Genomic DNA, 26,596 nt, shown 5'->3' with positions numbered 1-26,596 from the left:
ATGCAAAGTTTCGATACAGATGCAAGTATATTCCTTTACCGACAGCAACAGCTCGGTAGAACAAAGTCGCTTAGCTGATACCTAAATGATGATTGACAGAAGATGAAATCCGTTATTCAACCCTGTCTCCATACATGTATGTTCACTCAAAATGAGCGACAACTGGGTCGGACAAGATCATACAACTGATACATTAATGAAAGAGGAAAGACGTCTAAATCGACCATTCCACCTGTTCTTCATACATGTATACACACGAGAACCCATACTGACTGTGTGTTGTGACCTTGTAATGCTTAACTAGACTGAGGTCGACCTGTCTTATATAATATGTATGTATTGTGACATTGTTATGTTTAACTAGGCTGAGGTCGACCTGTCTTATATATATATCTTGAAAAGTGGAATGGGGCTACCATCAGTAACCAAAGTTCATACTCATAGTCATGTGATCTTTTAATGAGTGACTTTGGCTCAACACTGTTTAGACGACATGTCAACTTAATGTGGGAGGATATTCCTACGTGAAGCAGGTCTTCGATGTTTGGTACTGAGATAGGATGTGGTGCTGACAAACCTGGACACATGGTCAGTGTGAATATGGGAAACCCACCTACGTGTCTTAACTCCTTACGTGGTTGGGGCCTTCATGACCCCGATCTATTGACTACTGAGAGACATTATTACTAGCCTAATCATTCAAGCTTCAAACACGTCGGCAGTAGATATGTATCGCATTTCACTTTTGTTTTCAGTTTCTGCAGTACAGGATGTCGCGGTGTGCGAGTGGGGCAAGTATGGACACAACTGTGACCGACTATGTTCAGATGACTGTGGACTTTACCATGGCAGAAACCTTCGACCCTGTCACAAAGTTACTGGGAAGTGTTTACAAGGGTGTGTTCGTGGTCGGCATGGTGACCACTGTGATCAACTTTGTAGCCCGAACTGCATCAGCACCACGTGCAACCAAGGCAACGGGGGATGTACCATCGGATGTATAGAAGGATACAGTGGATATTTCTGTAACATAACAACAGGTGTACAGACACAGACAACAGGTACATAGAAACAGTTCTATACACAGATTCTGTTGTTAGTATTCTTATCTTACCTTTTTTATCTTTTTTCTGAATATGAGATTATTATTCTGTTTTCAGTTGGGATGAACTTTGAAGTGATGGTTAGCAGATCACTTTCATTGAACTGTTTTCAATGAAACTTTTGCAGTACTTTCTACACGAGAAATGTGCTCACATATTCGATTCCTTTGTTGGTTGCGCAAATACATGTGATTATTTTTATGCGTTTAAAACATAAATCTAATCCAAGGGAAGTAACTCTTCTCTCTTGAAAACTTGATCAAAGTATTCTCCAAGTTAACTCAGAATGAATTTTTGTTTTCAGTTTCTACAGTACAGGGTGTCCCGGTGTGTGAGTGGGGCAAGTATGGACACAACTGTGACCGACTATGTTCAGATCACTGTAGACTTCATCCTGTCAGAAACCTTCGACACTGTCAGAAAGATACTGGGAAGTGTTCAGAAGGGTGTGTTCGTGGTCGGCATGGTGACCACTGTGATCAACTTTGTAGCCCGAACTGTATCAAAAATTCGTGCATTCAACTCAAAGGGGAATGCACCATCGGGTGTATGGAAGGATACAGTGGATATTTCTGTAACATAACAACAGGTACGCAAATACAGACAGCAGTGCACAGATACTGTTCTATAAACAGATTCTGATGTTAGTATTTTTATCTTACCTTTTGTATCTTTTTTCTGAATATGAGATTATTTCTCTGTCTTTAGTTGAGATGAACTTTCAAGTGATGATTAGTAGAGCACTTTCATTTACCTGTTTTCTTTGAGACTTTTGCAGCACTTTCTACACAAGAAAAATGATCACTTTTTCGATTCCTTTTCACTGTTGGTTGCACAGATACGTATGATTATAAAACACGAAACTCATTCAAGGGAAGTAACTCTTCTCTCTTGAAAACTTGATCCAACTATTGCCCACATTAACTCCAAATGAATGTTTGTTTCCAGTTTCTACAGTACAGGGTGTCCCGGTGTGCGAGTGGGGCAAGTATGGACACAACTGTGACCGACTATGTTCAGATGACTGTGGACTTTACCATGGCACAAAGCTTCGACCCTGTGACAAAGTTACTGGGAAGTGTTTACAAGGGTGTGTTCGTGGTCGGCATGGTGACCTCTGTGATCAATTTTGTAACCCGAACTGCATCAGCACCACGTGCAACCAAGGCAACGGGGGGTGTACCATCGGGTGTACAGAAGGATACAGTGGATATTTCTGTAACATAACAACAGGTGTACAGATTCAGTCAACAGGTACATAGATACAGTTCTATAAACAGATTCTGATGTTAGTACTTTTATCTTACCTTTTGTATCTTTTTTTCTGAATATGAGATTATTATTCTGTCTTCAGTTGGGATGAACTTTGAAGTGATGGTTAGCAGATCACTTTCATTGAACTGTTTTCAATGAAACTTTTGCAGTACTTTCTACACGAGAAAAATGCTCACTTATTCGATTCCTTTTCACTGTTGGTTGCACAGATACGTGTGATTATATTTATACGTTTAAAACACAAAACTCATTCAAGGGAAGTAACTTTTCTCTCTTGAAAACTTGATCCAACTATTGCGCACATTAACTCCAAATGATTTTTTGTTTTCTGTTTCTACAGTACAGGGTGTCCCGGTGTGCGAGTGGGGCATGTATGGACACAACTGTGACCGACTATGTTCAGATGACTGTGGACTTTACCATGGCAGAAACCTTCGACCCTGTCACAAAGATACTGGGAAGTGTTTACAAGGGTGTGTTAAAGGTCGGCATGGTGACCACTGTGATCAACTTTGTAACCCGAACTGCATCAGCACCACGTGCAACCAACTCAACGGGGGGTGTACCATCGGGTGTACAGAAGGATACAGTGGATATTTCTGTAACATAACAACAGGTGTACAGATTCAGTCAACAGGTACATAGATACAGTTCTATAAACAGATTCTGATGTTAGTATTTTTATCTTACCTTTTGTATCTTTTTTTCTGAATATGAGATTATTATTCTGTCTTCAGTTGGGATGAACTTTGAAGTGATGGTTAGTAGATCAATTTCTTTTAACTATTTTGATTGAGACTTTTGCAGTACTTTCTACACTAAAAATATGATTCCATTCCTTTTCACTGTTGGTTGCACAGATACATGTGATAATATTTATTCGTTTAACAGGGCGGTCGAGTAGCCTAGTGGGTAAAGCGTTCGCTCGTCACGCCGAAGACACGGGTTCGATTCCCGACGTGGGTACAATGTGTGAAGCATATTTCTGGTGTCCCCCGCCATGATATTGCTGGAATATTGCTAAAAACGGCGTAAAACCATACTCACTCACTCACTCACTGTTCTTTTAAAACACAAAACTCATCCAAGGGAAGTTACTCTTCTCTCTTGAAAACTTGATCCAACTTTAGTCCACGTTAACTCCAAATGAATGTTTGTTTTCAGTTTCTACAGCACAGGGTATCTCGGTGTGCGGGTGGGGCAAGTATGGACACAACTGTGACCGATTATGTTCAGATCACTGTGGACTTCACCTAGGGAGAAACCTTCGACCCTGTGACAAAGACACTGGGATGTGTTTAGAAGGATGTGTTCGTGGTCGGCATGCTGACCGCTGTGATCAACTTTGTAGCCCGAACTGCATCAGCACCAAGTGCAACCAACCCAACGGGGGATGTACCCTCGGGTGCATAGATGGATACATTGGGCAATTCTGTAACAGAACAGGATCACAGATACAGACAACAGGTACTGGCGTCAGTTCTATAAACAGATCCTGATAAGAGTTGAGTCAGAACATAGGATAGATGTTAAGAAGATGGCATACAGCAGATTGGCAGCTCCTAGTTGGTTTGTACGACTATTTGGATATTATGTGTAAATGTACATCATGTTTTGACATAAATCCAACCATAATCCAACCCGTTTATTTGGTTTTACGCCAATAGATTATAATTTTTTGCCGGATGTAATATGTGAACTCGTCACTAAAATGCACTTCAATAGTGACACCCAAGATAAAATATGTCAGCTTCCTTTGAATGAGAAATGTTACTGTATACGAATGTGCTTACTTTCTTTGCACCGACTATATAAGTGAGGTGTTTTTGTTGCACTAATGACATACTTATATAACGATACTGTCATAACAATAAATAAAATGATTAAAATAATACTAGGACATGAGAACATTGGAGTTTCAACGTATTAATTAACAGTATGTGTCGAATACTTCATCTGTTGAATGTAAGCCAGTGAAAGCCCCCTTGTCAAAGGGCCATAACATTATATGAACATGTTCTGTCGAAATTACTGATCTGAGCTGTTAAAACAACCAACAAAACCTCGCAAGTCACCGTGGTAATTGATAAGGAAATGAGATGCGATTTGGAGACATATAGAGGACATGCTGGATGTTACCTGGCAACGTTTCAGCATTTATGAGTGGCAGACAATGACAACGGTCAGTTATGCGTGTCGCTATGTTGCACATGTCGCACAAACTACATTGGACAGCTCACGGGAACCGAGCTTGAAAGAAGTAATAGCTGAAATACAAGGCATGAGGAGGGACATGCCAACTAATTTCGACAAAATGAGCACTATAACACAAGTAGAGAAAGAGGTACATATTCTATCTGATGAAAATGGTGACTTTCGGGACCAACTTACTAACTTAAGTCGTATAGTGGACATGCTAGATAGCTAGCAGAGAAAGAACATTGTAAATGTTTATAACGTCGAGGAGACATTTAGAGAGTTAACAGAAGAGACAGAAAATAAACTGCTTGGTGTGATTGTTGATAACGTGGAAATACAGGAAGAAACAATATTTGACAGAGTGAGTTGGCTTCCAGCAAAATCAAGTGGACCAAGGCACATTCTAGCTACGTTCAGGACTCCAAAACAGGAAGCTACTATCATGAACCAAGTTAAGAAACTGAAAAGGCATAACATAGGTATCTCTGACGATTATACAGATGCATAGAGACGTAGCCGACAAACCTTCAATCCCTTCTTGGAGAAAGCAAAGGAAGAAGGCACTTTTTTTCTACTTTGAAACATGACATGGTGCGATTGCTGAGCCAAAAATAAAATATTATTCATATGCATGTGTACCACTTCGAGTTCAGTAAGGCTGAAATGGGGAAAATGCTGGGCTTATGATGTTAAAGACGTGTCATATAAGTATGGTTTTGGAGACGTTTTGCCCCATCAAAGTGTTGGTTGTGTTGATTTATTTATTGATTAATTTCTACAATGCTGTAAAGATATTGATTACGGATATGGAACGGTAATATCACTTCTCCAAAGTTGGTCTTTTACAAACATGTTAATAGAATATGGTTTGGAAGATTATATTTTCTTTATTGACAATATGATCGAACTAAAAACTTTAGCTAAATTTAGATGCTCTTAGGTCGACAGTATATTATTATCTTTGCATAGATTTAACAGTAGAATCAAAATTTTTGTATCCAGTGTCTATTCTATGCAGGTGTAAGAGACATTATTTTACCAAAGTATTATTGTGTCCATCCAAACCAGCAAAAACTTAAAATGCTGTTCTTCAGCTCAAATCCGTCTTTACTTAAGAGTCTTGGGAAATATATACTGAACAACAAAAGTTCCTGTGACATTGAATAAGATTTAATGCAAAGTAATGTTTTTAACAAATATGAAACAATTTCGGTTTGCAACAGATAAAAGACTCCCTTGTAAGTGGTTTAATTTGCCATACTGACTTCAGAAAATGCGTGATTTCATACAAAAACAAAACATGCCAAAATGTCAATTTACAAATCAATAGCGTGTGTGTCCACCTCTGGTTGCGATGCAAGCAACACATCTTCGTCTCATGAAATGGACCAGGCGTCGCAAAATGTCCTGTGGGATATCTGTCCATATGTGCTGGAACATGTTTCAAAGTTACTGGAGTGTCTGTGGCACACGTGGTTGACGTCGAAGGTGGCGATCCATCTCATCCCACATGTGCTCGATTGGTGAGAGATCAGGGGAGCGAGCCGGCCAGGGGATGACATTCACATTGTTTTGTTGAAGAGAATCCTGAACAAGTCGATCAATATGAGACTGGGCGTTGAAAGGTAGTGCCCGGCCCATGTCGACGCAAAAACGGTAGAACAACAGGGCCGATGATCTCGTTGAGATTTCCCTCTATCGCTATCAAACGGGTCCTCTGTCTTGCTGTAATCCCACACCATACCATGACGCTGCCGCCCACCTACCGATCCTCTTCCATGACACAGTGATTGACGTAACGTTCAACTCGACGTCGGTACACTCGAATCCGTCCATCGCTGTGGCTGAGGTGAAAACGAGACTCATCACTGAATAGAACTTACCGTTAACGCACATGTTTTTATACCCATTCTTGGGTAGTGAAATGCATGGGGCTTGCATAAAAGTCAACTTTTGCATGGAATGCATGCTTTTCTGTAGCGTTTGCGTTTTTGTGACTTTATTCCATGTACTACAATATTGAAAACCCAACGTTACTTGTTTGAAAAATACACTAAACTATTGATGTCACAGGAACTTTGGTTGTTGAGTATATTTTCTTAGCACTTAATGTCATTAATTATCCTAAGTAGTAATATTGTCCACTATTTGTACATCATCGTGTGTGTGTGTGTGTGTGTGTGTGTGTGTGTGTGTGTGTGTGTGTGTGTGTGTGTGTTTGAGTGTGTGAGTATATACAATACAACATAGATATCTGTTTTTTTTATGTTTTTACAAGACTTCATCAACAAAGAAGGAAAATTGTGTTTTTGACCATAAACGTATTTAATTGCCGGGTTGATAAAGGTACACAGTATAATATAATAAAAGTTGATCGGCATTTCATTGAGAGGCCTGATTTAAGGAACGACTATTATCACTTTGACTATGACAAGTCTTTCAAAGAAGAAGTCATAAACTTAAGGGGGTGTATATTGAGTCTATAAATAGAGAATCTCACCCGAGTGTCTTTTGATATCAAATATATCAACACCAGTTGATAATAGTGGAAAGTCCCGAGGCTTGCCGAGGATTTTTGACACTTTTATCAACGAATCTCACCCGAGTGTCTTTTGACATCAAATATATCAACACGAGCTGATAAAAGTGGAAAAATTACGAGGCTTGCCGAGGATTTTGGCCACTTTTATCAACGAGTGTTGATATATTTGATATCAAAAGACATGAGGGTGAGATTTGATTTATCATTCAACATCATTCTTCCAACTTTTTCAATTTGTAGACAGTGATTAGCAGTGTCTTCAGTGTAAAAATTACTGGTAACAGCTTCAGAAGCAGAGCCATTAGTGATGTCAATTGATTGTGATGTCAAGGTAACCAGTGACGTCACAATGGTCTGCAAAGCATTGTAATGTAATTTCATTGCAGCGATATCTACAGTGTAGATATCACTTGATCTTACCCAAGCGATATCTCCTGTGGGAGCCAGTTTTGGATGATAAACTAATTAGTCATATTGTGTTTGTGTGTTACAGGTGAGGGACACAACAGGCAGACTAATTATTCAAATTGTGTTTGTTTGTTGCAGGTGAAGGGCACATCAGGCAGACTAATTAGTCATATTGTGTTTGTTTGTTGCAGGTGACGGGCACATAAGACGGATTAATTAGTCATATTGTGTTGGTTTGTTACAGGTGAGTAGCACATAAGACGAATTAATTAGTCACATTGTGGTTGTTACAGGCGACTAATAAGTCATATTGTGTTTGTTTGTTGCAGGTGTGGGGCACATCAGACGAATTAATTAGTCATATTGTTTTTGTTTTTTACATGGGAGGGGCACATCAGACAGACTAATTAGTCATATTGTGTTTGTTACAGGTGAGGGGCCCATCAGACAGACTAATTAGTCATATTGTGTTTGTTTGTTACAGGTGAGGGGCACATCAGACACACTAACTAGTCTTATTGTGTTTGTTTGTTACAGGCGAGGGGCACATAAGACGAATGAATTAGTCATATTGTGTTTGTTTGTTACAGGTGGGGGGCACCATAAGCCGGATTAATTAGTCATATTGTGTTTGTTTGTTACAGGTGGGGGGCATCATAAGCCGGATTAATTAGTCATACTGTGTTTGTTTTTTACAGGTGAGGGGCACATAAGATGGATTAATTAGTCATATTGTGTTTGTTTGTTGCAGGTGAGGGGCACAACAGGCAGACTAAGTAATCATATTGTGTTTGTTTCTTACAGGTGAGGGGCCCATAAGACAGATTAATTAGTCATATTGTGGTAATGTGTTACAAGTGAGGGGCCAATCAGACAGACATATTAGTCATATTGTGTTTGTGTGTTACAGATGAGGGACACATCAGACAGACTAATTAGTCATATTGTGTTTGTTTGTTACAGGTGAGGGGCACATCAGACACACTAATTAGTCATATTGTGTTAGGTTGTTACAGGCGAGGGGCACATAAGACGAATGAATTAGTCATATTGTGTTTGTGTATTACAGATGAGGGACACATCAGACAGACTAATTAGTCATATTGTGTTTGTTTCTTACAGGTGAGGGGCCCATCAGACAGACATATTAGTCATATTGTGTTTGTTTGTTACAGGTGAGGGGCACATAAGACGAATGAATTAGTCATATTGTGTTTGTTTGTTACAGGTGAGGGGCACATAAGACAGATTAATTATTCATATTGTTTGAGGGGAACATAAGACAGATTAATTGATTATGTTGTGTATGTTTGTTACTGGTGAGGGGCACATAAGACAGATTAATTAGTCATATTGTGTGAGGGGAACATAAGACAGATTAATTGATTATGTTGTGTATGTTTGTTACTGGTGAGGGGCACATAAGACAGATTAATTAGTCATATTGTGTGAGTGGAACATAAGACAGATTAATTGATTATGTTGTGTATGTTTGTTACAGGTGAGGGGCACATAAGACAGATTAATTAGTCATATTGTGTTTGTTTGTTACAGGTGAGGGGCACATAAGACGAATGAATTAGTCATATTGTGTTTGTTTGTTACAGGTGAGGGGCACATAAGACAGATTAATTGATTATGTTGTGTATGTTTGTTACTGGTGAGGGGCACATAAGACAGATTAATTAGTCATATTGTTTGAGGGGAACATAAGACAGATTAATTGATTATGTTGTGTATGTTTGTAACAGGTGAGGGTCACATAAGACAGATTAATTAGTCATATTGTGTGAGTGGAACATAAGACAGATTAATTGATTATGTTGTGTATGTTTGTTACAGGCGAGGGGCACATAAGACGAATGAATTAGTCATATTGTGTTTGTGTGTTACAGATGAGGGACACATCAGACAGACTAATTAGTCATATTGTGTTTGTTTCTTACAGGTGAGGGGCCCATCAGACAGACATATTAGTCATATTGTGTTTGTTTGTTACAGGTGAGGGGCACATAAGACGAATGAATTAGTCATATTGTGTTTGTTTCTTACAGGTTAGGGGCACATAAGACAGATTAATTAGTCATATTGTGTGAGGGGAACATAAGACAGATTAATTGATTATGTTGTGTATGTTTGTTACTGGTGAGGGGCACATAAGACAGATTAATTAGTCATATTGTGTGAGGGGAACATAAGACAGATTAATTGATTATGTTGTGTATGTTTGTTACTGGTGAGGGGCACATAAGACAGATTAATTAGTCATATTGTGTGAGGGGAACATAAGACAGATTAATTGATTATGTTGTGTATGTTTGTTACAGGTGAGGGGCACATAAGACGAATGAATTAGTCATATTGTGTATGTTTGTTACTGGTGAGGGGCACATAAGACAGATTAATTAGTCATATTGTGTGAGTGGAACATAAGACAGATTAATTGATTATGTTGTGTATGTTTGTTACAGGCGAGGGGCACATAAGACAGATTAATTAGTCATATTGTGTGAGTGGAACATAAGACAGATTAATTGATTATGTTGTGTATGTTTGTTACAGGTGAGGGGCACATAAGACAGACTAATTAATCCTATTGTGTGAGGGAAACATAAGACAGATTAATTGATTATGTTGTGTATGTTTGTTACAGGTGAGGGGCACATCAGACAGATTTATTAGTCATATTGTGTTTGTTTGTTACAGGTGAGGGGCACATAAGACACACTAATTAGTCATATTGTGTTTGTTTGTTACAGGTGAGGGGCACATAAGACGGATTAACTAGTCATATTGTGTTTGTTTGTTACAGGCGAGGGACACAACAGGCAGACTTTTTAGTCATATTGTGTTTGTTTGTTGCAGGTGAAGGGCACATTAACCTGAGTATGCAGTTGATGTGGATATTACTGGTATTCTTTATCTTTTCAACAATGTGTTGCTGGAAGAGGTGAGTTTACTTTGTGTGGGTCGGGTGCTAACCTCAGACTACATCAGCATCTACTTTATGATCAGTTCAGTTTATTCAGCGTAACTTTGACACATTTTCCTTGGATATAATGTTGTATATAATATAATCACACGATTTCAGATTTTTTGAATACACAAATATTATTCTATATTTACCATGTTGCCATCAGCGGCAATTGTATTCGGTCGTTCATTGATGCCAATTTTCATTCAACACATGATATGTTATACTTGCAAATGTGAATACGTATTTGTGTGGGGTAACCCTGGTGAATACGAGGAAATGTCAAGCAGGTACACTGTGTATTAATAACTAAATCTATTTGCAGTGCTCAATGTAGAAGAACGCTTGTCGAATGGTTTACACGTCTTATCAGAAGGTAATTTCCATGAAGACTTGTTCTTTAAAACATGTGGTATTATCTTCTCTAAATGATTGTTGGTAGTGTTAGTGAAGAGGTGGGTGAGTAAGTTTGATGTAACGTCGCATTCAGCAGTAGTTAAGTTATATCACGGCGTGTCAGCTTCATGTGGGAGGAAAGCTGAAAGATAGATATTCTTTATTTCCTCCACCTGAATGAAGATTACAGCATGTAGATATAATTATGTTACATGTTTAACATGAATAGGGGGTATATTTACACATGTTCATAAACATACAAATTTTTAGCAGGCATCGCCATTTCCTTATAAAGCGACTACCATTAATTATTACTTCTGCCCACACATCCCTTTCTGGTACCATAATACATTCTATTGGACATCCACCAAGTATAAACGCAAGAATGACATTATCCTCTTTCTCCAAGACCTTAACAAAAGCATTTACCTCCAGGATATAACATATGCTGTTAAAAAGTACATTTCGGTCATTCATATTGATCGTACAAGACATAAACACGTCCTTTACAACATCATTGGCAACAGTTTTAGAAGAGCATTTTCTAGATAATTTCAGCTGATCCATAGAATACAAGTCTTGCAATATTAGTTAATAATGGTCAAACTCCTCCAAGGCTAGTTTCCAGACTCACAGCTTAGTGGTAGTGTATTTTCTGACAGGTGGTAATACTTTAAGCAGGGCCCTACATTATTACTGTATTAGCCCTATATTACCATCTTACTGAGACAAGGGAGTTAACTGACTATAAAAGTCCACTTTCCACCCTTGCCGAACTAGGTTGGAATTCCTGGGCTCGACCGTAGCACCACCAGTGGTTATTACGAGTTATGTTCCTTCTAAGCCTTTCCTATGGACCAATCAGATTCCACCTCTCGTATCACTTACATTTCTTTCAAACAAAATGGTGGCGCCCAGTCAAAACGATCTGATTGATAATCAAGATCTATATTGTGATAAAACGGGTCTTACATAGCGAAGTGCATCAAATCACGTGAGCGCCTTGATTAAAAACACGAAAAGACTTGGAAAATATCTGTTGACAACGAGTTGGCGGTGCACATGCTATGCAAATCCTGCAATCGACAGAAATCTGCACGACATTTTACAAACCGGATTTCGATTTCGGTGCGGGGTTTTGATTTGACTTTCCATAGACTCGTTAGCCCAGCCAAAATGTAACTCCATAATACCAGCCTTGTTCGGCAAGGCTGGTAATTGGACTTTTATAGTCAGTTAACTCACTTGCCTCGGGAAGATGTAAATGGTGACCTGGTGTCGTTATCTATATCCTCTATTGTTTCAATATTAGCAACCTGTTCTTAACATTCTGAGCATGTATGTAGTCACATTTTACATCAGGGCAAGGTACAGTTATTGTTTGAAAATAAAGTCCAAACAGATTGCAAATATCCTTTCCCTAGTAACAAGTTTGAGAGTCATAAACAAGCTTTTCAGTATTACCTGTTTAGCGTTTGTAACGCTTTGGCCTTTTGTAGTATTCTTTGACATCTACAGCAGATCTTTATCTTTTTGACAATTTGTTGCTGGAAGAGGTGAGTTTACTTCGTGTGGGTTGGGTGCTAACCTCAGGGGTTGGTGTATACGAGGAAATGTCAAACAGGTACCCTGTGTATTCATAACTTAATCTATTTTCAGTGCTCGATGTATAAGAACGCTTGTCGAATGGTTTACACGGCTTATCAGAAGGTAATTTCCATGAAGACTTGTTCTTTAAAACATGCGGTATTATCTTCTCTAAATGATTGTTGGTAGTGAAAAGGTGGGTGAGTAAGCTTCATTTATAGTAGTTCAGTTATATCACGGCGTGTCAGCTTGATGTGGGAGTACAGCCGGAAGATAGATAGATAGATAGATAGATAGATAGATAGATAGATAGATAGATATTCTTTATTTCCTCCAATTGAATGAAGAGTACATTATGCAGATATAATTATGTTACATGTTTAACATGAATAGGGATAATATTCACACATTTTCACGTAAGTGACACCCACGGACTTGGTTATGGTGCTGCAAACCTAGACATATAATCAGGGCGATATGGGATTATACCATCCTAGGTTTTCGCCATGCCCAAGGGACACTACTTTGTCACGCGAAAAGGATGCAATCCTGCACAACAAACTGTAGGGTATACGATGACTGAGCCATATGTGCCCCCTTGTTATTGATAAATACGCCAAAACTTTATTTAAATTTTATCAGTTTTAAATACCTCCTCATTTATTCTTTTTCAGGAATCCAAGGCCTTGTAAGTAGTACAATATATTTTCGTCTAAACATATTCTTATTGCAACCAACCAACCAACTGTTTGGGATGTGGACGTTCTTGTTTCACATTTTACGACTGCCTCTGCACTTTTGCCAGAACCAGCATGTGACAGCAATGTCAGGTTACTTGTCTGAATCTAGCAAAGGGAATTCACTATTATTTGAGTTGATATTTTAACAATTCACACTGCTATCTCTGACAGCCACATAATTCACAATTCTCTCAAGCCACCTACTTGGACAGTTAGGTAAATACAACACAACCAAACAACACACGGATGACAGTATGTCAAATCATAGGTGTCTACTGTAGCCACACATAACGGTCTCTACAGCCATGACAGGCACCCCTAGGAGTCTACTGTAGCCACACAGACAACAGACTATAACACCAAGTCATGCACCCGTATGTCTCCACAGCAGTAACACGGACAACAGACTTTAACACAAAGACAGGCACCCCTATGTCTCCACTGCAGTTACAAAGACACCAGACTTTAACACCAAGGCAGGCACCCCTATGTCTCCACTGCAGTAACACAGACATCAGACTTTAACACCAAGGCAGGCACCCCTATGTCGCCACTGCAGTAACACAGACAACTTGCTTTAACACCAAGGCAGGCACCCGTAGGTCTCCACTGCAGTAAAAAAAACAGACTTTAACATCAAGACAGGCACCACCATGTCTCTACTGCAGCAACACAGACAACGTGCTTTAACACCAAGACAGGCAGCCCTTTGTCTCCAGTGCAGTTACAAAGACACCAGACTATAACACCAAGACATGCACCCCTATGTCTCCACTGCAGTAACACAGACAACAGGTTTGAACACCAAGACAGGCACCCCTACGTCTCCACACTAAGACTGTTTGGTAGTGAGGCAGGTGTATGGTAGTAAGGCCGGTGTTTGGTAGTGGGAGGGTGTTTGGTAGTGTGGCCGGTGTTTGGTAGAGTGGCTAGTGTTTGGTAGTGAGGCTGGTGTTTGGTAGTGAGGCGGGTATTTGGTAGTGAGGCGGGTGTTTTGTAGTGAGGCTAGTGTTTGGTAGTGAGGCGGGTGTTTGGTAGTGAGGCGGGTGTTTGGTTGTGAGGCGAGTGTTTAGTAATGGGGCTGATGTTTGGTAGTGAGGCAGGTGTTTGGTAGTGAGGCAGGTGTGTGGTAGTGATACAGGTGTTTGGTAGTGAGGCGGGTGTTTGGTAGTGAGGCTGGTGTTTGTTAATGAGGCGGGTGTTTGGTAGTGAGGCAGGTGTTTGGTAGTGAAGCAAGTGTTTGGTTGTGAGGCGGGTGTTTGGTAGTGAGGCAGGTGTTTGGTAGTGAGGCTGATGTTTGGTAGTGAGGCTGGTGTTTGTTAGTGAGGCTAGTGTTTGGTTGTGAGGCGGGTGTTTGGTATTGAGGCTGGTGTTTGGTATTGAGGCTGGTGTTTGTTAGTGAGGCGGGTGTTTGGTAGTGAGGCAGGTGTTTGGTTGTGAAGCAAGTGTTTGGTTGTGAGGCGGGTGTTTGTTAGTGAGGCGGGTGTTTGTTAGTGAGGCGGGTGTTTGTTAGTGAGGCTGATGTTTGGTAGTGAGGCGGGTGTTTGGTAGTGAGGTTGGTGTTTGGTAGTGAGGCAGGTGTTTGGTAATGAAGCAAGTGTTTGGTTGTGAGGCGGGTGTTTGTTAGTGAGGCTGGTGTTTGGTAGTGAGGCTGGTGTTTGGTAGTGAGGCTGATGTTAGGTAGTGAGGCTGATGTTTGGTAGTGAAGCAAGTGTTGGGTAGTGAGGCGGGTGTTTGTTAGTGAGGCTGATGTTTGTTAGTGAGGCGGGTGTTTGTTAGTGAGGCTGGTGTTTGGTAGTGAGGCGGGTGTTTGGTAGTGAGGCTGGTGTTTGGTAGTGAGGCAGGTGTTTGGTAGTGAAGCAAGTGTTTGGTTGTGAGGCGGGTGTTTGTTAGTGAGGCTGGTGTTTGGTAGTGAGGCTGATGTTTGTTAATGAGGCGGGTGTTTGGTAATGAGGCGGGTGTTTGGTAGTGAAGCAAGTGTTTGGTTGTGAGGCGGGTGTTTGGTAGTGAGGCTGGTGTTAGTGAGGCGGGTGTTTGGTAGTGAGGCGGGTGTTTGGTAGTGAGGCGGGTGTTTGGTATTGAGGCTGGTGTTTGGTAGTGAGGCGTGTGTTTGGTAGTGAGGCGGGTGTTTGGTAGTGAAGCAAGTGTTTGGTAGTGAGGCGGTTGTTTGGTATTGAGGAAGGTGTTTGGTAGTGAGGCGGGTGTTTGGTAGTGAGGCGGGTGTTTGGTAGTGAGGCTGGTGTTTGGTAGTGAGGCGGGTTTGGGAGGATGACAAACAGCTGAGGGTTGTAACGCCTGACCTTTTTTTGCCTAACTCTTTCAGACCAGCACAATGAGAAATGTTGGTCCTGTCCGATGTGCGGTATCGGTTTGATCCTTGGCAGGTTTTTTTTAAAGACAATGGAACTTGGTCCGTTAGTTGTGACATTTCCTTATTTCACAATTTCCAATTATTGATATGTGGCATGTTATGTGATAAGATGTTTGTAAAACTTTGTTTGTCCATTTTCTCCATGTTAAAATATGTATGCGCATTTGTAATTGTTGTGACGGAGTTCGATCCCTGGGCGCATTCATCTATAGATCTGATTTATTAAAAGTAAAATAAGCAGTCACTATTGATAAGCGCGATAACGCGACATTTCATCAATAAGTTAGCGGCTGAGTGAACAGTGTCGCGACGTCTTCGTTGTTTACTTTTCCGTTTCTCAATAGATTCATTTATATTAGCTTGACGGCTTGGTGGATGATATTAAAGATTGTAGTAAGACTTACAGTATATCACTCCACACCCATTAATTATGGAGGCTGCTGTTTGGATGGTAAAACTGTAGTATAACTCCAAACTGCATTAATGCGACTGTGTGGATGGTATGGTTTAGCGCCACTAGCGGTTGATCGGTACAAGCAGTCGAGCGCCAAACTATGCCATGCTCCTAACACGTCACATTGACGTCATAACTCGCACCTTGGCGGCCGTAGTGTCGCCACTCAAGGCATTTCATGACCGGCAGTGAGATGTGTCACGCGTGTTAGGACGTAATCGGTGGGTAAGTCATCAGTTTCTACTTTTATAATCATTTAGGAAATTAAATGAAACAGAAATTGTAAATAAAGTAAGATTGATGAGCAGCAGAAATGAATGTTGTAGGAATCAGGTGCTTGCTTCACACAGTGTTTACACCAAGACGGTTGTTTAGCATGTCACCGGGGAGAAACAAACGTCTGGACGTAAACATTTATAAATGGCGTTTCAACCACTGGGGGAAACTGTATTAGCCTCGGCCTTATTTTGTTTGTGTAACAAATGCAGATATCTGCACCAACATTTTTGAAGAGTGGCAATGAAATTTAGAAAATAGGGTGGGGCAAAGATGTTGAATACGAAAACCATATCGGCGCACACCACGCGGGCAGTCGCCATTTCACTCTTTGTCGTCATGTAGATGCAGGCCTATCATCACGTGTTTGTACTCATGTTCTTTAGGCAAATATCGCATCAATTTGCCTGACATTCAAATACCAGCATAAGAAAAACCCACCTTGTCGAACGTAAAAGAATATATGTAAATAACATAATGCTCCCTTGTCAATATATTCGTTTCTATTTTATGAAGGATCAGGCCTACTGAGTATTATAATTATGGCATTTTTCTCAGAGAAATATCGTCACATGACACAGGCTTCAAGACGAGAATAGTTGCAACAGTTTTAAAAGTTAAGAGTTTCGGTTTGTGTGTGTGTGTGTTAAAGTGTGTGTGTGAGCGCTATAGATTCTGTTATGCAGACATTATGCTCCAACGAAATAACGCATCAACTTTGGGGCCATGTTCCTCGCGTCTCTCCTTCAGCGGTAGAAACTAACAGTTTCAGTCCACTAGTCTTTATAATGATAACATATAGCAAAACCTTTAAAAATGGTTAATTTCTACTAGTCCTTAGGATACCTTTACTATTGGGCAGTTTGGCAAGGACTATAGGACTAGTGCCAATTTATAACCCTGTCCTTGATGTTTTAGTATTTACGTATCCCCTTAAAATCAGTGCTAGTAACCTGTTACGTCAGTGTTATTACTTGGCTTACTGCACCTATTGTCAGATGCAATATGGACATAGGGAAACCATCTAGACAGTTGTCAATTTGTGTACAATGTTCTTTGAATTGCGATAAATACAGACGTCGAATAAACGCTACACTGGTACAACACTGGTACTACACTGGTACACCACTGTTACTACACTGGTACAACACTGGTACTACACTGGTACAACACTGGTACAACACTGGTACTACACTGGAACAACACTGGCACTACACTGGTACAACACTGGTATTACACTGGTACAACACTGGTACTACACTGGTACAACACTGGTACTACACTGGTACAACACTGGTACAACCCTGGTACTACACTGGTACAACACTGGTACAACACTCGTACTACACTGGTACAACACTGGTACAACACTGGTACTACACTGGAACAACACTGGCACTACACTGGTACAACACTGGTATTACACTGGTACAACACTGGTACTACACTGGTACAACACTGGTACTACACTGGTACAACACTGGTACAACCCTGGTACTACACTGGTACAACACTGGTACAACACTCGTACTACACTGGTACTACACTGGTACTACACTGGTACAACACTGGTACTTCACTGTTACTACACTGGTACTACACTGGTACAACACTGGTACTACACTGGTACAGCACTGGTACTACACTGGTAGGGCCTGCCACACTGGTACTACACTGGTACTTCACTGGTACTACACTGGTACTACACTGGTACAACACTGGTACAACACTGGTACTACACTGGTACAACACTGGTACTACACTGGTACAGCACTGGTACTACACTGTGTACAACACTGGTACTACACTGGTACTACACTGGTACTACACTGGTACTACACTGGTAGGGCCTGCCACACTGGTACAACACTGGTACTACACTGGTACTACACTGGTACAACACTGGTACTACACTGGTAGGGCCTGCCACACTGGTACTACACTGGTACTACACTGGTACTACACTGGTACAGCACTGGTACTACACTGGTACAACACTGGTACTACACTGGTACTACACTGGTACAACACTGGTACTACACTGTACTACACTGGTACAACACTGGTACTACACTGGTAAAACACTGGTACTACACTGGTACAACACTGGTACTACACTGGTACAACACTGGTACTACAATGTACTACACTGGTACAACACTGGTACTACACTGGTAAAACACTGGTACTACACTGGTACTACACTGGTACAACACTGGTACTACACTGGTACAGCACTGGTACTACACTGGTACAACACTGGTACAACACTGGTACTACACTGGTACTACACTGGTAGGGCCTGCCACACTGGTACTACACTGGTACAGCACTGGTACTACACTGGTACTACACTGGTACTACACTGGTACAACACTGGTACAACACTGGTACTACACTGGTACTACACTGGTAGGGCCTGCCACACTGGTACTACACTGGTACAACACTGGTACAACACTGGTACAACACTGGTACTACACTGGTAGAACACTGGTACAACACTGGTACTACACTGGTACTACACTGGTACTACACCGGTACAACACTGGTACTACACTGGTACAACACTGTTACTACACTGGTACAACACTGGTACTACACTGGTACTACACTGGTACAACACTGGTACTACACTGGAACAACACTGGTACTACACTGGTACAACACTGGTATTACACTGGTACAACACTGGTACTACACTGGTACTACACTGGTACAACACTGGTACTACACTGGTACTACACTGGTACAACACTGGTACTACACTGGTACTACACTGGTACTACACTGGTACAACACTGTTACTACACTGGTACAACACTGGTACTTCACTGTTACTACACTGGTACAACACTGGTACTACACTGGTACTACACTGGTACTTCACTGGTATTACACTGGTATTACACTGGTACAACACTGGTACAACACTGGTACTACACTGGTACTACACTGGTACAACATTGGTACTACACTGGTATTACACTTGTATTACACAGGTACAACACTGGTACAACACTGGTACAACACTGGTACTACACTGGTACTACACTGGTATTACACTGGTACAACACTGGTACAACCCTGGTACTACACTGGTACTACACTGGTACTACACTGGTACTACACTGGTACAACACTGGTACTACACTGGTACAACACTGGTGCAACACTGGTACAACATTGGTAAAACACTGGTACTACACTGGTACAACACTGGTACTACACTGGTACAACACTGGTACTACACTGGTACAGCACTGATACTACACTGGTACTACACTGGTACAACACTGGTACTACACTGGTACAGCACTGGTACTACACTGTGTACAACACTGTACTACACTGGTACTACACTGGTACTACACTGGTACTACACTGGTACTACACTGGTAGGGCCTGCCACACTGGTACTACACTGGTACTTCACTGGTACTACACTGGTACTACACTGGTACTACACTGGTACTACACTGGTACAACACTGGTACTACACTGGTACAACACTGGTACAACACTGGTACAGCACTGGTACTACACTGTGTACAACACTGGTACTACACTGGTACTACACTGGTACTACACTGGTACTACACTGGTAGGGCCTGCCACACTGGTACAACACTGGTACTACACTGGTACTACACTGGTACAACACTGGTACTACACTGGTAGGGCCTGCCACACTGGTACTACACTGGTACTACACTGGTACTACACTGGTACAACACTGGTACTACACTGGTAGGGCCTGCCACACTGGTACTACACTGGTACTACACTGGTACTACACTGGTAGGGCCTGCCACACTGGTACAACACTGGTACTACACTGGTACTACACTGGTACTACACTGGTACAACACTGGTACAAAACTGGTACTACAATGGTACAACACTGGTACTACACTGGTACTACACTGGTACAACACTGGTACTACACTGGTACAACACTGGTACAACACTGGTAGGGCCTGCCACACTGGTACAACACTGGTACTACACTGGTACAACACTGGTACTACACTGGTACTACACTGGTAGGGCCTGCCACACTGGTACAACACTGGTAGGGCCTGCCACACTGGTACAACACTGGTACAACACTGGTACTACACTGGTACAACACTGGTACAACACTGGTACTACACTGGTACAACACTGGTACTACACTGGTACTACACTGGTACAACACTGGTACTACACTGGTACTACACTGGTACAACCCCGGTACTACACTGGTACAACCCTGGTACTACACTGGTACAACACTGGTACTACACTGGTACTACACTGGTACAACCCCGGTACTACACTGGTACAACCCTGGTACTACACTGGTACAACCCCGGTACTACACTGGTACAACACTGGTACAACACTGGTACAACACTGGTACTACACTGGTACTACACTGGTACAACCCTGGTACTACACTGATACTACACTGGTACAACATTGGTACAACACTGGTACAACACTGGTTCTACACTGGTACTACACTGGTACTACACTGGTACAACACTGGTACTACACTGGTACTACACTGGTACAACACTGGTACAACACTGGTACTACACTGGTACTACACTGGTACAACACTGGTACTACACTGGTACTACACTGGTACAACACTGGTACTACACTGGTAGGGCCTGCCACACTGGTACTACACTGGTACTACACTGGTACTACACTGGTACTACACTGGTAGGGCCTGTCACACTGGTACTACACTGGTACAACACTGGTACTACACTGGTACAACACTGGTACAACACTGGTACTACACTGGTACAACACTGGTACTACACTGGTACTACACTGGTACAACACTGGTACTACACTGCTACTACACTGGTACAACCCTGGTACTACACTGGTACAACCCTGGTACTACACTGGTACAACACTGGTACTACACTGCTACTACACTGGTACAACACTGGTACAACACTGGTACAACACTGGTACTACACTGGTACAACCCTGGTACTACACTGATACTACACTGGTACAATACTGGTACAACACTGGTACAACACTGGTTCTACACTGGTACTACACTGGTACTACACTGGTACAACACTGGTACTACACTGGTACTACACTGGTACAACACTGGTACAACACTGGTACTACACTGGTACTACACTGGTACAACACTGGTACTACACTGGTACTACACTGGTACAACACTGGTACAACACTGGGAGGGCCTGCCACACTTGTACAACACTGGTACAACACTGGTACAACACTGGTACTACACTGGTACAACACTGGTACTACACTGGTACAACACTGGTAAAACACTGGTACAGCACTGGTACAACACTGGTACAACACTGGTACAACACTGGTACTACACTGGTACAACACTGGTACTACACTGGTACAACACTGGTACAACACTGGTACTACACTGGTACTACACTGGTACAACACTGGTACTAAACTGGTACAACACTGGTACAACACTGGTACTACACTGGTACAACACTGGTAGAACACTGGTACAACACTGGTAGGACCTGCCACACTGGAGGGCGCCATGTCCTTATGGTCATAGAAAATAACGGTGTGCATTGATTCTCACAGACAACACATAGATCTACCTGATTATCATTTAAATACACAGAAGCGGCAATGAAAATTAACGTGTAAATATGTAGCAATGCACCTGTGATTTTGGAGGTTGACTATTCCTACATTACTCATATGCAGACATTATGTAATTTGGCTTTCAGTGTAGCAAAAACAATGTTCGTGTATGCTGTGTGTTTGGGTTCCAAAACAACATAACAATCTATTTATTCACTGTAGTCAGCTGGGCCTATTCCTAGAACATTTTATCAAAGAGTGGGAATGTACTCTGTAAGTCAGCACAAAGGCAGTGTACAGCTTAACACACATAGATTCCAACATAAGAAATAGGATTCTAACGTGTTTCATGTTATTATGTATAAACACATACGGGGCACATGACCAACAATCAAGGTGTGTGTTGTATGCGGGATTTATCCAGGATTCTGAACAAAGACAGATTGGGAACATATCGTTATTTGTTTTTTCCAGAGTTTTGTAACGTTGTATTAAGATTGTAGAATCAGTGTAATAATATAAAACTAAGAATTAAAACTCTCCCTATTTGTTGGTCCTGATATCAGTGAAATACAGGTTAGCCCTACAAATCCAAACAAACTCCTTTAAAATGGCAAATTTCTACTAGTCCTTATGATACCTTAACTATTGTGCAGATTGGCAAGGACTATGGGACGAGTGCCAATTTCTAACGCTGATATATAACATGATGGAATGTTTACTGACATTTGCTGCAGGTCCATATTTGTGTCATTTATAGCGATTTACCAATCACTGAACTAGAATCTACCTGATATTTATATCTCTTCTTCAAACGTGTTTAAATCGTATTCATGAGTGAACGTTTTAAGAGGCGAAATATTTGTCGAAGGACAATAAGTTTTTATAATGCTTATTATATGCTATAGATCTATATTGTTTTCTAACAACCATATTCTGTTTCAGCTTCGAGTGATCCGAGTCAGGTGCCACTGGTGACGACACAACATTCTGATCGACGAGGTAGGAGGGAGAACCCAGCATGTGGTAGAGAGTGTCATTGTCCAACTTTGTATGACATTTGGTCAGATCATCATGTCATATCAGCCAGATTCTACTCCCCAAATGTCCTATAAATAGTCTCTACAAGTTGATACATGTATTCTCTTATTAGTCTATCAATTTCAAACCTGTCACCAACTGCACTGATAGGACTCATAAATGTCAATCCAACAAGCAGGTGTATAGACTCGTGGGGTGGATAACAACAATCTATAGTTGTGTTGTATTTTAATGAGAGTCATTCAATTTATTTGACAATCACTAAACTACTATATTCATACTTCTGCTATACTAAACGTATTTTAAATCAGGTCCTCAAACTGGTGGAATGGCAATAACTGGTCTGTGGCCAATATCAATAATGCTTATGTGCTATATATAGTTTTCTAAACAACAAATCCTGTGTTTCAGCCTCGAGTGACCCGAGCCAGGATCACAGCCAGAGCGAGAAGGATCCATTGCTCTCCACTGCTTCACACGGTAGGTGGGAGAACCCAGCAGGCACAAAGCTAACTGAACAAGCTTATGTAAAGCAATGTAATAATACATATCATATTACTTTAATAATTTCAAACAGCAATTAAAATGACTGACTATCTTCTTATAAAGCTCAGTTACACTCCCCAGCCATACACAGAATAATGTTACAACCACTGGATGTAGAAGAAAGCACTTGAACAAATGTCACGTGAATAGATTATTCTTAGTTCAATACATGAACCACTCCCCTCATCGTTATATTGTTGTCATCCATACAGGAAGTGGTTCATCATGTATCGAGGTTCCTGTCACGTATCAACACTTCGAGGTGTGAACACAGTAGATGTAGGACAAAGATGTCTGGATGTGTACAGAGTTTACTTTGTGTTACAGCGACTCCATCACGAGCAGACCGCGACCTCTTCTACGCCAGCGGGGCCGGGGACCTGGAGGAGGTGAAGCGGCTCCTGACTACACCGGGAGTCGACATCAACAGTAGAGGAGATGGGAGCAGGACACCGGTGATGGAGGCAGCATACAGGGGACACAGAGACGTGGTGGAGATCCTGGTGAGTGAAGGGGCCGATGTGTCACTGGTGGACAAACACGGTAACAACATCCTTCACCTCGCCTGTACGGGAGGAGACGTGGAGACGGTGAAGTATGTGCTGTCTCTGCACGTGGTGGACATCAACAGTAGAGGATGGGGGAGCTGGACACCGGTGATGGAGGCAGCAGTGGGGGGACACAGAGACGTGGTGGAGCTCCTGGTGAGTGAAGGGGCTGATGTGTCACTGGTGGACGAGGACGGTAACAACATCCTTAACTTCGCCTGTATGGGAGGAGACGTGGAGACGGTGAAGTATGTGCTGTCTCTGAACGTGGTGGACATCGACGCCAGGAACAAGTCGGGGCAGACAGCGGCGGACTGGGCGAGACTCGGGGGACGTCAGCCATTGGTGGAACTGCTGAAGTCCCGCGGCGCTCAGTGACGTCAGTGTCGTGTTTGTGTAGACGGTGGAGGGGGACATGTTGTTACAGACACTGACGTGGTTTGCCGTGCACGTCGTCGTGTTCTATATTCCCGGATTTGGTGAGAATGTTTGTTGTGTTTGAGGAGAAATAAAACTTGTTGAAAATATTTTTAGACATTTTGTCATTTGTTGTGTTTGGAACTTAACATGATCAGGTAAGAAAATTGTTGCCTCACTTAACTGAGTGTAAATATTGATGATGTGTAATTATTATGTGAACACTGCATCTCGTGATACAATTAGTCTGTGATAATTGTGTGTCACAAGTTTATAATTAATCGTGAAACACACAACAAACTGTTTGTTTACATCTCGCTGCACTCTGTGACCTCAGACTGAGCCGAGGTTCGCCCAGCTGTCGTGGCGCCAAATGTACAATGGCGGTGACGTCACACTGTCGATGACGTCACGGCATTGCGGTCAAGGTCGTGCACCAAAGTGACCGGCTGTTTTCTCTGCCAAAACAGAGTGGCACAATGCAGGCTTCATGGCATATGCATACAACACATGGACTTTGTGGTAGATATTGTTTAACAAAGGAAATATACATATATATTTATGGTGTTACTTTTAATGTGCAAATTATTGCTGCTTGACTTTAACAAATTAAACCGACAAAATCTCTCACAGAAACAGAATCGATTGTACGAATCCGACAATATCATGATCATGTGTTTATCCCTCACGGTGCCTGGCCGTCAGTCGCTGTTTCAAAAACGTATACATTGTATAAAAAGCGTTGCAACGTACTTATTTCTTCACACAGTGTAACCGAATTGTATAACATTCAACTAGAGTTGGTTGTCTTCACAACAGTATCTAATTTCAGCAAATCCCAAAGGTATATTGACAGATTGTACGATTCGGAATATTTCATATGCATGTGATTATGAATCAAATAGTGATGTTTGAAATACTTCAGGTCAACGGGTATTTTTTTTCTATCTTATTTCACCATTTCAATAAAAGAAAAATGGCTTCAATACCACCGAACGGAGTTGTTTATAATATCATTCCAACAGCAACACCTTGTATAAGTAACGGATGATGTCAAGCAGTCAGTCTTGCAGTATGGGGTCTGGCATTGTCATGTTGAAACAATGTCCCTTGCTGTTGGTTTTGTTAGAACGGAAGCTCAACTGGCTGCCACACTTGGTCTCTCGCCAATTTCTCACTTGCCAGCGTCGAACCTGCCTCGCCCATCGCAGTCTCAGGCGTCGATGTTGAGCAGTCAGTACCATTCCTAGGAAAGGACGATACGCTCGGATTCCAACAGCACGACGTCGTCATAGTACTGTACGATGATTAATGGGATGTCCCAAAGCTGTTGCTGCCGTCGCCGTCGCCGTTACGAATCTGTTTCACAGGTGAATGGGTCGTATCTGACCGTCTTCCAGTGGTGTTGTCACTCGGGGTCGTCCGGTTCTAGGCCTGTCCTGTGTCCTCCCTGTCTACCTATACCGTTGAATCAGCCTGGCTACTGTCAATGGTTTGCAACAAAACCTTCTGGCAATTGGGACCTGTGTTGCCCACATTTCGGCCATACCGATGGCTCTCTCGCTCTGCTCCTGTGACAGTCGTGGCATTTCTTTTGTGTGTTTTCTTCACGTGTGGTTATATCCTGCAGACGAACGCATTTATACAGATAACATGCACGTGCAGTTTATGCCATAGGCAGGAAACCTGTTTCACCATTTTTTTGTGACCGCACTAGCGCCGTGAAAGGCGCGTTCGGGTAAGGTGTTTTTTGGTACCTGTTCCTTGGCAGTCATATTCCCAATACCCACTTTCCACTAGTTATCGCTTTTTTAGGAAAACCTATACTCTCTTTTGCCGCTTAGTTTATGTTTACAGTGACAAATAAGGTTTCTCATATATCTATCCATGGAGACGTTTCTTTTTGCGGTTCAGCATAGATAACGAACTAAACTGCATCAAATGCAACAGTAATAGTTTTCTTATTTTCTTATTTTCTTATTTAGTTAAGTAGCTTGTAATAGTTATCTAACCAACCAACCAACCAACCAACCAGCCAGCCAGCCAGCCAGCCAGCCAGCTTCCTTGGTAGTCATATTCCCAATACCCACTTTCCACTAGTTATCGCTT

General features: G+C 41.7%; 1 protein-coding gene across 1 annotated transcript; it reads left to right on the top strand.

The window, feature by feature from the left end:
* LOC139441816 (multiple epidermal growth factor-like domains protein 6) lies at window positions 1-24,567 on the top strand. Its single transcript, XM_071222573.1, has 13 exons — window positions 1-55; window positions 756-1,061; window positions 1,408-1,692; window positions 2,052-2,357; window positions 2,719-3,015; window positions 3,543-3,845; window positions 10,393-10,477; window positions 10,827-10,877; window positions 12,557-12,607; window positions 13,159-13,172; window positions 22,881-22,937; window positions 23,388-23,456; window positions 23,850-24,567. Exons 1-13 carry the CDS (start codon window positions 1-3, stop codon window positions 24,446-24,448), a joined length of 2,478 nt encoding a protein of 825 aa, XP_071078674.1. The 3' UTR covers window positions 24,449-24,567.
* The last annotated feature ends 2,029 nt before the right edge of the window (window positions 24,568-26,596 follow it).

This window comes from Haliotis cracherodii, unplaced genomic scaffold (assembly GCF_022045235.1).
Source record: "Haliotis cracherodii isolate W230 unplaced genomic scaffold, xgHalCrac1.p SCAF_45, whole genome shotgun sequence".
NCBI lineage: Eukaryota > Metazoa > Mollusca > Gastropoda > Lepetellida > Haliotidae > Haliotis > Haliotis cracherodii.
This window is presented reverse-complemented; position numbering and strand designations above follow the sequence as displayed.

Coding starts and splice junctions, on each gene's coding strand:
- LOC139441816 (XM_071222573.1), top strand. CDS start 1: ATGCAAAGTTTCGATACAGATGCAAGTATATTCCTTTACCGACAGCAA. Junction 1,693..2,051: donor TTTCTGTAACATAACAACAG/GTACGCAAATAC, acceptor GTTTGTTTCCAG/TTTCTACAGTACAGGGTGTC. Junction 3,016..3,542: donor TGTACAGATTCAGTCAACAG/GTACATAGATAC, acceptor GTTTGTTTTCAG/TTTCTACAGCACAGGGTATC.